The sequence below is a fragment of the Diadema antillarum genome, unplaced genomic scaffold (assembly GCF_040938485.1).
Source record: "Diadema antillarum isolate AM-2024a unplaced genomic scaffold, OU_Dant_1.0 seq00000532_RagTag, whole genome shotgun sequence".
In the NCBI taxonomy this organism is placed as follows: domain Eukaryota; kingdom Metazoa; phylum Echinodermata; class Echinoidea; order Diadematoida; family Diadematidae; genus Diadema; species Diadema antillarum.
Genome location: NW_027271483.1, coordinates 147,480 through 160,320, shown reverse-complemented (window position 1 = coordinate 160,320; position 12,841 = coordinate 147,480). Strand labels below are relative to the sequence as shown.

The window sequence follows — 12,841 nt, the reverse complement described above, 5'->3', positions numbered from 1 at the left end:
ATCTTTTCGGATTTTTATTGGTTTTTAAATGTCAAATAAACGGGACAATAAAGGACATACTAAAGTGGCATTACAGTCTTGTTAATAAACATTGGGTTCAAATGGTAGTAATACACGAGGTGGCGTTTTAAGTATTTTACGTTTGTTGCCAGGTATGGAGTGTAACCAGGGAGGTCACCTCCCTGGTACAACCTGAATGCGAGTATTCAGTGTTGTTGTATATGATTATGCTGTGGTGAAAGCTGTGTGTTCTACACTCCACTCATGCCAAAGGTGAAAGAAGAAACGTAGGATTAGAGCAACGCGTTGTCCTAACGGCCCATGAAAAAGCAGTACTTGGAAGTAAGACTTTTATAAAAGGTAAAAAAAAAAACTCGTCTTTTCGGGTCAAAAGAACTTTGCTGACAATTTACTATCGAATCGCTGCTAGCTAGTGGTTATTTATGCTTTAAAAAAAGAAAAATTGCACATATTGCACATATCCGCATTTACGTATGCCTCATTTCTGATTTGAGGTGAAAAAGGTACAATTCTAAAGAACTCCATTAAACTCGAATGAGAATAAGAAAGAAGATGTTTGGTGTAAGAGGCTGTGGTAAATTAACGTTAAACATGAAGTGATATAGCCTTTTTTCTACAAAGTTTTAAAAGGATTTTTCCTCAAGAAGCTCTGCTTTTTGAGGTTCCGCCTTCCTTGTACAACCTCATGTATGTGATTTACAACATGAAAAAGATGGAAAATAAGTATTTCACAAATTTGAACTTGAACTTGAACTTGATGGTCCTTCGTAAGCGAATTGAAATTTATCTAACATGAGTTCTACTGAGCTGAATTAAATTGAATTAGATTATCTGGAAATGGATAAAGATATTCTTGGAGTTGGAAGTAAAATAGGCTTCGTTATTTCTATTTTACATTAGACGTGAATGAAGAAATGGTGGCCGTCTTACTGAGTTTGGAAATTTCCTTGAGTTTTTTCAGCAATGTCGCTGTACACATGACTGACGAACCAGCTTAGTTTGATCTGGATAGATCTTAGTGTCAAATAAGCTAACCATGTTAAAGATGTATCCAGTAACGAGGAATGAAGAACTAGCTCGCTTCTATCCGTCTTTTATCAGGCATTTTGAGTGTCTCTTGCATGTCTTGTATGACATGAAGCTCATTCGTCGAAGAGAAATGCCGCAGAGGTTTTGTTCGGTTATATCTCGTATTCTGCAGACCATTATTGTTTGCTCAACATCAGCTACAATCATTAACCAAACGGACTGCTCCAGTGAGGTTAAGGTTGGATAGTATCCGATACTCCCCGGGCATGTTGTGGGCATTCGCGTTGTAATTGATATCTCTTTTCTCGTAGTAATGGTACCTGACGGTTCGGTTTCTTGCGTCTTTCGTGAACGGATAGTAGCCGAAGAGGAGGATCTGACGACAGAATTGAGTCGCTGCAGTATACAGTGCCAGTCCGGTGGAAGGGAAGTCAACGTGCCATAGCCTGTGAAAGATAACACAATGTGTCATATTATATACTACTATATCTCTGACCTAATATCATGATTTTACAACATGTGAGGATGAATATCGTTGCCACTATCGGATATTTTGCAAATGTCATTATCAGTATTTGATTAGGTTGTTAGATTTAACAATTTTTTTACTTTGTCTTTGGTTACAATCATTATCAGCATTAAGCCATTTCTTTAGTATCTGAGTTGCCTGATATAAGTGCTATCAACGTTGTTAAAATGATGATATTTTGCTCTCTTTTTCTTTCTTTTTTTTTTGAGAACCACTTCGCCGTGGGAAAGGATCTTATGTAAAAAAAAAATGATTAAAAAAACAATAATCACCAGCATTACTACAACAGCAGATATGAAAACGATGTAGAAATTTGAGTACCCTTTTGCTGCTGTCATAGGCGGAGATGGGCTGTAAGCGAAGCTAAAATTCAGGTGATGTTGAGTTCGGAGTTTCGCTAACATGTCTTTCATGGCGAGTAAATCGCGAGGTCTTTTGAAGAACCAGAGGATTCTACCGTCCATTCCTCTCAGCCGCTGGAGAAGGCTAGAACAGTTTCCGTCATCGGCGATTTCGCCTTCTGTGGCGGGAGGCGTGTTCGTGCATGCGATCAGCGCGTCGAGCTGCTGCACGTTTACCGTCATAAGGTGCAGCCTGGATCCGACATCGCGGGAAAACTCTCCGCCGTACGGCGCCAGATTCATCCTGATGACGAAGTCGAAGCTGTCGATCAACTCGCCGCAGCCGCTTCCCAGGAGGACGCCCCCGTTGCCGACCACTGCGCAGCTGTTCTTTGTTGGTATGCTCCTGGTTCGATGTCGGGATCGGAGCATCCAGGGACTTCGCTCAAAATTGTAGTCTCGCTCAAAGACGTCTTTCTTGAATATCTGGATGGCTTGCCAGCGCTTCAGATGATTGAAAATACGCCATCTATGGTGTATAAAAATGAGGAGAAAAGAAAGAGATTGCTTGCTTGCTTTTCAACTTGTTCATATTCCTGAAACTTAATAGAAGACCTGACGCGGTACATTTGTTTAATTCTTATGTTTTCCTTTTTTCACACAAAAAGATTGAAGATACGTTCTTTGTGCCTGTTGAATCACAGCGCTCAATCAAGTGAAAAGTCTGAAATCGCTGTGCAAACAGGTGACATGCTTCCTGTTACCATAGCAATACCCAAAGTGCTGAAGCTGAAACGTATTTGTCAGACTGCTGCTGCTAAGAAAAGATGAATAGATAAAAAAATAGATAGAAAGATAGATAGATATTAGATAAATAGATAGATAGATAGATAGATAGATAGATATTAGATAGATAGATAGATAGATAGATAGATGCACAGAACACCACAGATAGGTAGATAGACAATTAAAGACAGACAGGCAGACAGACTTGCGGATATCTATAGTGAAGATGAAGACGAAATGTGAGTATACAGGTCAAAGACAGATTTGTCGGGTCATTACACCATCATATAGCCTTAACTTGCATTGTGGCTGCTTGTGTTATTATCTTTTCGTGAGGCATCTTAAACTTTATCTTCAATAAATTTCTATTATCATTTTTACAGGTGATATTATATGAACCTTCTCTCATTCTGTTTGTATGAGTCTGCTCTGTTACTCACAGCCAACATGAACACAACGTGGATTTCTAACTTTGATGGGAAATAACATATCAGTTCCTGACTCAGTTATAACCACAACCCCTACCCCTCCCTCCTTTGATGGAAGGTGTTGTCGCTTTATTCTCACACTCACCGAACGTCTTGAACAGCAGTGCCATTCAGGGTTATGCTTTGTCCATCCTCTTCTTCGTACACCTCTGGAGTAAAAGACAGCAAAACTGCAAACAAAATCAGTACAAGAACGGGTTGTTTAGAAAGTATGGACACCGGGGGTCTGTTCCATAAAAAGTTTTACTTGGAAAAACTTCGATTATATATTTTTTGAAAGACTTTTTCCACACGAGGTGCAGAGGCATACTTTGTAGTAACACGAGTAGTTTTGTAGTACGAAGTATATATAATATTCTGCTAGTTTGGCCAAGGAGGTAGGCCTACTAGGCCAGCCTTCTTTGTCTGGCCCACATAATATTATGTGAGGGCGTCTATTCCACCCCCCCCCCCCCCCCCCCACACACACACACACAAACTCATGGTCCCTTCCAATTGATATGCGGTTCGCAAAGGGTCTTCGTAATGCTATATATAGGCGAGTGGAATCATCGAATTAACAAAATAAAACAGCCATCTATATTGTCTTGATTGTTGCCTTATGTATGCCCACTACATGTATATCAAGCAGGTTAAACGTAGGTAATATTTGCATCAGCTCGTTTCTTTCTAGGTAACGCGTGCCTTAAGTAACCTTGATACTAAGTCTAGAATTCATGCTTTACAAACTACGAATTCACGGAACTTTAAAGTCAATTGTCTCAAAAACACGAAACAGCTTACTTCTTATCGGGATATGTGTAGGGAATGTTGCAAATCAAGGACAACACTTATCCATAGGGGATTCGGGGAACCGTGGTCCTGTATTAAAAAAAAAAAAAAAGGTTGGTGTGTAAATGTTGATTGGCTTTAACACGCACAAGATACAAGCCAACTGCGTATCAGAGTCACTAACAATATTTGTAATTCTCCGCCTTGTCCAATATCCGGTATATATCCGTATCCCGATGCGCCGCTGCCAAACGTCAAACATAAGCTGAAGTTATCGCATTGTTGTGGGGTAAGAGAAATTGACAGGGTGCTAGAGTTGGGTGGGGCAATTCCCTCTGTAACTATAGCAACATGATTTCAAAAAACTACAAGATGGCAAACTTATACTCGCGGCTTTTCATCAAAGTTTATTCATTGTCAAAGCGTACTTTGTAGATGCAAGACAGGTTTCATTGAGCTTGATTTTTTTAGACCTTATAGCTTTCTCTACCCCACCCCCCCCCATTTCTCTGTGTCTCGTGTGTGTGTGTGTGTGTGTGTGTGTGTGTGTGCGTGTGCGTGAGTGCGCGTGCGCGGATGTAATGTGTTATTCGTATATAAAAATGCCATAATTAAATACAATGGAGTACAATGTCATGAATATATCAGATGCGAAAGAAAATACACTCAGCAAAAAAAGAAAGTAAACGCTTTGTCAAGTTTAGATTTCTCATAGAATATATGGCTGAAAGCTAATGTATTATATATCATATTGAAGGTAACTTAATTGGCTATCAACCTGGTAGGTCAACAAAATGGAAGACTTTACGCATGAGTGAACACCATTGTTTTTCTCTTCCAAGGCACAAAAATAAAAATTGCAAAACTGAACAAATTGTAATTCATGCGTATGTGCTCTTCCATGGAACAATAAGAACAAACAACAAATTTCACACAAAAAGAAACATGATTTAAGTTGCAAAAATAAACCTTTGATCGCTGTGATATTTCTAAAGCCCAAAAGATCGATGAAGGCTAAAAATGATGGAGGAAAATATAGCATCTTGCGTCAAATCTAGATTTAAATGAAATAGGAGAAGTAAAAATTAACATAAATGGTAGGAATTTGAGCTTTTTTTCAAATTAAGAAATTGTAAATAATGTTTGGTTCTTGAAATTGTCACATGGACTCTTAAATCACTAGAATAAAAGAAACAAATGAAGAAATTCCGCTTATTTAATCATCTTTATGCTTATCATTCCCTGTGTCATTTGAAGTTTGACTTGACAGAAAATTCTTATTTTTCCCCTTTATTTTCCCACTTTGTTTTTCTTAGAGGTTATAAAGAGATAAAGAGAACAAAATTTTATTCTTCCTATTTCATTCATGTCTCTTATTTTGTAAAACTGGTCTTTTGTTGTCAATGTTATCGTGAAGGGCATTTGCAAATGAAAGAGAACATGTCAATTTTTGCAATTTTTGATTTTGTACTTTGGAGGACAAAAACGAATGTGCTCACTCATGCGTAAAATTTTCTTTTTAATTAACCTATTAGCTTAATAGCCAATTTGATTACCTTTAACATGGTAGATAATAAATTGATTTTCCTAAAAATCTTCTATGAAAAATATGACTTCGAAAAAGTGTTTACTTTCTTTGTTTGCTGAGTGTATTAGTAATCATATACAATAAACACAATTATATATTTGATATCACCAGGAAATTTTCTTTAACTATAGCAATGCACAGAAATATCTGTAAATCTCAACATCGAGATTTTTGTCCGGTGTTTCGCGGAGCAACTGACACCCCATGACCTCAATATCTGATAGGAAAGGGTAGTGAGAGCCGCCAGCGAGAGATAGAAGAGAGGGAGCGAGGGGGTTTACTATTAATAGCAACTTAGTGTCACTATACAGGATGCATGTTTACGAAGCGAGAGTACTTAGTTCTGTGAGCCCTTATTATCGCCCCTTGATGCCCATGAACGCAAAAGATCCCCCTGTGAATTAAAATGATCGGAAATGGGGCACGCGACTTGGATTTTCATTCTCTGCAGGGATGGGTGTGTATATGGGCTAGGATTAAATTCAACCGTATGTTTGTGTTCTTTCAAACGGTACTGTAGGAAAGCATCGCTTTTCCACCGGTAAGGCCAACCTAGTTAGCTGAGACTTGCTAACTTAGTATATAAAATACAAGAAAACCCATAAATCTAACGGAAATAAAATTGCAAGTGCCATATAAGGGATAGCCATTTTAGTAAAAATTCGTAGACTCAGCCACCTGTAGGACCATAAGCTTTTGCTTTAATGGCACTAAAGCCGTAAGACATTGCGACAATCCACGAGTCGATCCGCAATGATTCTACTTAACTATCATCATTTTCTATTCTTCAGATGAGGGAATAGAAGTACCGAAGATTACAGATATTCCAATACAAGAAGGAAATTAATGGAAAATAATGGAAAATAATAACACTGATACACATCAGAGATCTAGACTAGTAGTACTTTAATTGTACTCATGTATTCATATCTCCCATTATTACATTGCTTATCCGATTGTTGTCATTGAAGAAAAAAAAACAACTTTTGATTAAAATCATTAGTATAAACTTGATCGGGTACAGATGAACATAATGATATTTACTATGGAAAAGGAGAGCTTTCTGCTAAACGAGTCTTCAAATGATGATATATGATGCTCGATACAAGGCGAAGAATGGATATACAATATAGAGTTCTTTATCTGGCAGAGTTCGACTTACCTTTTGGCTTGACGTCTAGGAAAGGATTACTGAAGAAGATAACCATTCCAATTGCAATTACAGACAGTCCCGAGCTGCAAATGAGGAAAGTAAACATCCTCTGTGCGTATTGCGAGCAAGTTGAAGGTCGCGCACACATAGCCAATATAGGGTGATCCATGTCAGCTTTGTGGTGACTAGGATGAAACTGATCGTTAGACGAAGACACCGCCGAACATACCGTGACAAAACAGAGCTACTTCGGCTGACTGGTTACTCGCGTACCTTGCCTATCCCGACGAAGTACGGCCAGAAGAGACCGGAAACTTCATTTTTTACATCAACGTGCAAATAAGAAATGGGGTAAAAAAATGCCAGTAGGCCTACTTTGGTTGTTTTTAAGGGAGGATGTTCTTTGTAATTAATATCATTCCGAAGGTTCATTAATCCGAAAATGAAATAAGGTCCGACACTCCGTAATACTCAAATTTCTTTACCCTAGATATTCGTTATTTCGAATGCTCGTTTATCCAAAAGTCAAAAAAAAAGGGGGTGGGCACTAAAACTAACATTCGGAATTACTTGCCTAATTTCGTTTTCGGATAACAAATCTCCGGAATAAACGAATCTTTTTTTTTTCTTTCATTCTCGGATTAATGAACTTCGGAATAAGGAACCGTATTTATTTTCGGCTCAGCGAACCTTCTGAAAAATGAATCTTCGGAATTATGTACTGTAACCGTGGTAGAACTCCACTATATATGTCAGGGCTGATATCGATAAAGACAAAGTAATTACGGACAACCAAAACATCATACATTTCATTACCTGACAGAAAAATAAAGAAGGCTTGTTGAATTTTGATGCTGCACCCGTATCCAGGAAGAATTGATATCAGTGACAAATTCATAGATAATTAGATGAGATGGTAATGATATACAACTACATACAGGTCTGCCACTTGCTAACATTATTATTTATATTTATGACTTCAAAAAGGAATTGATAATCTTATCACTCACTGTACAGTTGTTGTTTTTTTTTTTCCTTTGAGAAGGACATGAATCGAATATCAACTACTCTTTGTATAACTTCAGCAGAAACTTGAAGTGGAGAATTGTTAAATAATCACGTTCATCGAATGAAGGAAATACAGCAACAACACAATGTGATAATTATGATAATAATGATATAACAATGATGATAACATAAACAGAACATAATTACTAGATGATTATCACAGTTGCAATGCTAATTGCGTATGAACGCATTATGGTCCGCGGTCCTTAGGTTTACTCTTACCTTAAATTCACACTTGAAAGAACTTTGAAAATGTTTGTGATATCAAGTGGCCTGGAAGAAAAGAGCGCCCTCTACAGTGCTCACTGCCTCGAATTTACACATTACGATGAAAAGCTACTTCATGTTCCAGATGACTTCGATTTGATGATTATTATACAGTAAACTCAAAGACACACAATAACTAAAATGCAATCAGATTCAGACGTCGACAGAAACAATTAAATTAGATTTCGATGTTTACCTGTTTTTGTTTGCTTGTTTTTTATAAAATTATAGTGGTAGCAACCAATATAATTATCATAGTAGGTGCTGATGTCATTACGTCACAACTGCCTGACGGACTTTCACACTAATTCTCACTTACGCAGTAAATCCATACTATCATTTTGTATAATTGAATTAACACAAATTCATCAAAACTGACTTTTCAAAAAAAAAACATAACCCTGAATAGAGATGATTCCTTCGTGCCATAAGTTATCTGGCGAAATAACAATCCATATTATATCAAGTGCCCTCTCAGAATGACCATAACATCTAGGAGTAACGCTCTACGATCATCCAACAGACACAACATCGATTTTTAAGCTGGTACGTCACAACATCAGCGGGGTTTTCGGTTTTTGGACATCATGTTGGCTATAGCAGCGCACGCGCGCGCGATGTTAATTAGCTCCCATCCACGATGAATCGAATTGGCTTTGCAGGAGCGGACAGGAGGCAGCTGTTAGGCCCAAGGGTTTTTGGCGCCTCTATGAAATATATTATTATTTGAAGTTCATCGTCTGTAGGACGTCTTGGTCCGATAAACGAAGCGAGTAGCGACGCCGTGGGCCCGTGACCGTCTTTTCTCCTCTAGACATATTTTGTGAGGCCACCATCGCAAGAGTAGGCCCTGTATACACACAGCACTGCGTTATTGGGGAGGTAGATTATATTGACGAAGGAGAAATAAATTGACTGTGTGGATGCGCAAGGTGACTCTACAAGGAATTTCGTCGCATGCTGCGTTTTTGTGAAAGGCTGCTCAAATGCAGCGACCGCAATGTTTACGGCGTCAGTGATACCTGGACATATTGAGTGTACAGAGAAAGTATAAACAATGTAAGGAGGTGAGTAATTCGTTGATCGTTCGTGTCTAAGTGTAGTTTGTTTGTATAGAGGCTGATGTGTTTTTAGAGGAAAGCTGAATGCAGCCTTCCCCGTGAAATGAAGAGGCATCCACCCATGGGAACCCGTGAGAAGTCGCGGGCACTGAGGATATCCGGAAGGTGAATGTTTATACGGGCAGAGGTTTCCGGAGGGGAAGCGATGCCGCTGCTCAAGGAATAGGGAGTGGAGATGGTGGTTGACATCGAAGGACATGAACTCGATGTTCACCTCGATTGTGACCTAATTATTGGAGAACGAGATAAATTGGTGTGAGTAGATATATAAACAAATATATATATATATAAACATATATATATTTATATATATATATATGTTTATATATATATATGTTTATATATATATATATACGATATATTTATTATATATATATAATATTATATATATTTATATATAATTGATACCAAATACGTCTTTACATAATTCCTGCATTCAATCTTATCTACATCTGAGACGTAGTTGAGTTTTGTTCAGTCAAAGTCATGAATCTTCTTTTTCTTTTTTTTTGGGTTTTCACCAAAAAAAACTCCGCTTTCTTTTTTTATCAGATTGCAAACTTTCGATGAAAGAAAAAGTGTGTAGTCGTCTTGAAAGATCTTTTATAGATTGTTTGTTATAGATGTTCATGAGAGATATTATAGATGTGCAAGACCAGATATTGTAAATAAAACGAGTTCGTTTCTATATACCATGCACTATTCATTAAAAAAGTACAGTCATCCATCAATATTCAGATGTAAGAGAATATAAATCGGATGGCTTCTTAGCAAACAGAATAAAAAAGAACCCATGAATACTTGTTTCTTGAAGAGCAATTTGCAACTTATCAACAACTTGTCTCCCTCTGCAAATGAAATTTGCAAGATCGCAGCTGCTGATCTGTAATTTAACCCCCCCAAAAAAAACAAAAAACAAAAAACAAAAAACCACGGGACTCGAACCTGTCATCTACTGCTTTCCGGGCAGCGACACTACCACCAGGCTATCCCTGGTTGCCGGCAGTGACACGATGAACTTGGAACAAATACCCGAGCTACGAAATTCGGACATTGTTATGTTACGTATAGTCTAAGGCGGACAAGGCATTAATGAATGCAAGAGAATATCAATCAGAGGGGTGAAGGTTGACTAAAATGTGAATATTCTTCAATTTGTCTCCCTCAAGATCGCAACTGCCGATCTGTAATTTAACAACCATGTTTGCTAAAATTCTCTTGCAACTTATTCACACTTTGACAACTTTTGAGACAGGGGCCTTAACAGTCTCATCACGAGTATATGCAGATTTTTGGAGGATACAAAGGCTGCTCTAAATGTTCTTGAATTCTTGGATTTCTTGTTTTTTGTGCACCAAACAATGAGCTTTGTTTTGTGTACTTTTGATTTTTGTGAGGTTGTCTGATGTTCCTAGGATCGAAATAAATTGTAAATTGCCTTACCGGTAGAATAGTTGGTCCCTCTTGTATAGGCGATTTGTCATAATGCTTCATTTTAACAATGATGCATTATGACGTCTCACTGTCGTTGTGCTCTCTTTTTCTTTCGTTATATGTGCCGCTTACTTTGTTCTTTTGTCATCAAAAGTGTGAAATGTACATGTTATGTTTTGTAGAAAAATGAAAAGAAAAATGAATTGAATCGCATAGAAATAGAGCTATTCGATTCACCTACATAACGACTTGATATAACTTTAAACTTTGAATCCAGTCTCTATGCATTACTGTGTATTGTAATATCGTTATCTGTTGAGTATATTTCTAGAAATTGATTTTAATTTAATTAATTAATCAATCTCATGCATTATTGTAATATCGTTATCTGTTGAGTATTTTTCTAGAAATTGATTTTAATTTGATTAATTAATCCATCTCAAACGTTCAACACCGTCCATTTCAGTCATCATAATTGATCAATGCCGGTTGTCAATTTCAACCCATTCCTTTCTAGAAGTATTATATAGCACATGCATCATTCTTAGATAGGTTTGTGTCTTGTAATTTTTTATGGTATGAATACATTTTTATCATCGATTAAAGTACTGACTCCTAGTAAAAAGAAATAAACAAATAAATGAATTCAAAAAGAAAAGGGAAAAATAATAGATGAGTATATGTACCAAAAATACAAATGAATTGATACAATATATTGAGCACATAGTGACATAATCATTATACACTATATGGTATGCGCTGAATTACTATCATTATGATAGTAAATGATGATAACAACAGACCTTATCAGGAATAAAAGAGGTGTTATGCGCCCCTGTCGAAATGATAGTGTCATATGCTTACAAATATCGAACTTCGGTTACCCATTTACAATCTTGTGTGGTGGGTCAATGTGGTGTCGATATGAACTATATAAAGCGCCCCCAATATGTGACCGGACTATTAACGACCAACGCTCAGGTTACGTCGCAAGATGTGTACTTTGATGTTCCATTTCTTCTCGTTGTTTTGTTTGCGTTTTACAGGCGTACACCTGCTATTTACTCACCTGATATACTGATGAAGTGGTTTTTTGTTTTGTTTTTGTTTTTATTTTTAAGGAACATGGATAGATATAATTTGGGTGAGTTATATTTCAGTTAAGTTAAATGAGATGAAGCGGCTTCAAACCTTGAAATTAGTGATGGGTATACCGATAGGTAAAGCGACAATTGAAAAAGTAACATTCAAAGAATAAGAAGAATAAGGACGATAATAGTAGTAAGCATGACTTTGAATCTAACAAAATCAAAAATAGAAAATGAAGGTGCTTCCAAGAGTATAAGAAAGAGAAATTTCAATCATGAAACTTTCTTGTTGGTAAGGTGTCTATCTATCAAGAACGATTAACTGCAGGACTTTTTCGGGAAGCAATTTTGTCTACAGGGGTTTGCACATCAGGTATTATTGATTCAAGATCATTCAGCCTATCCCCCTCCCCACCCCATCCCCATTTCCCATGTCCCATAGAACTTCACGAGGCCCGCCCCTTTTCGCCCCCTCTATGTTATGCCCCCCGACGGCGTATTTCGGCCTCCTGTCGTCATCATCCCGCCCCTATATTATACTCTATCAGGGCATGATAAGCAGTGTGTCTGCCTGAGTCATAGACCGGTCAGAAACCAAGGACGCTCAAGGGATATGTCCACGAAGTGACCGTGGAGGCATAACCGCCCATGCTGTGACTCGATCGATGTTGCCAAAGCCTTCGGACATACTCATGAGAAGGGTATGGATGAAACTCCATAGACAGGAGAAGATAAGTTAAGAAAATAGAAAGGGGACAATCGTGAATTTGTTTCGGGATGGTGGCGGGGGCAGGGTGAGGAAGGAAATTTTGAACGTGACAGATTGAAACCTGTATCCTGGTTGGGGTTTTTTTTTTTTTGCGCCTCAGAATGGCTGTTTATGAACATTCTATGTCTGAGATATTTCCATTGGTTAAGCCCTTTCCATCTCATGAACTAAGAGAAAACTCTACTGAAACCTATATTGGGGACTAATGGATTGTGAGTGTGTTGGTGAACATGAGTGCATGACTGCCTGTGACGTGGGCTAATCTGTGTTTACATTTGTAATACACTAGGTTAGATCACATTACATCATAACGAAGTGTATCGTGATACACACTCTGTACGAAATATAACGTTTTTATGAGACCAAGCGTGTAATGGATCAAAACAGT

General features: G+C 37.7%; 1 protein-coding gene across 1 annotated transcript; it reads right to left on the bottom strand.

Moving 5' to 3' along the window:
* Positions 1-1,243: 1,243 nt before the first annotated feature.
* LOC139734540 (alpha-2,8-sialyltransferase 8B-like) lies at positions 1,244-6,761 on the bottom strand. Its single transcript, XM_071645315.1, has 4 exons — positions 6,716-6,761; positions 3,280-3,364; positions 1,901-2,449; positions 1,244-1,496 (listed from the first exon to the last, which is right to left on the bottom strand). Exons 1-4 carry the CDS (start codon positions 6,759-6,761, stop codon positions 1,244-1,246), a joined length of 933 nt encoding a protein of 310 aa, XP_071501416.1.
* Between the last annotated feature and the right edge of the window lie 6,080 nt (positions 6,762-12,841).

Excerpts from the sequence above, each read along its gene's own strand:
- LOC139734540 (XM_071645315.1), bottom strand. The coding sequence starts at position 6,761 with ATGGTTATCTTCTTCAGTAATCCTTTCCTAGACGTCAAGCCAAAAG. Across the intron at positions 3,365-6,715 it reads CCTAGACGTCAAGCCAAAAG|TTTTGCTGTCTTTTACTCCA; the intron begins GTAAGTCGAACT and ends TTTTGTTTGCAG. Across the intron at positions 2,450-3,279 it reads ACTGCTGTTCAAGACGTTCG|ATGGCGTATTTTCAATCATC; the intron begins GTGAGTGTGAGA and ends TATACACCATAG.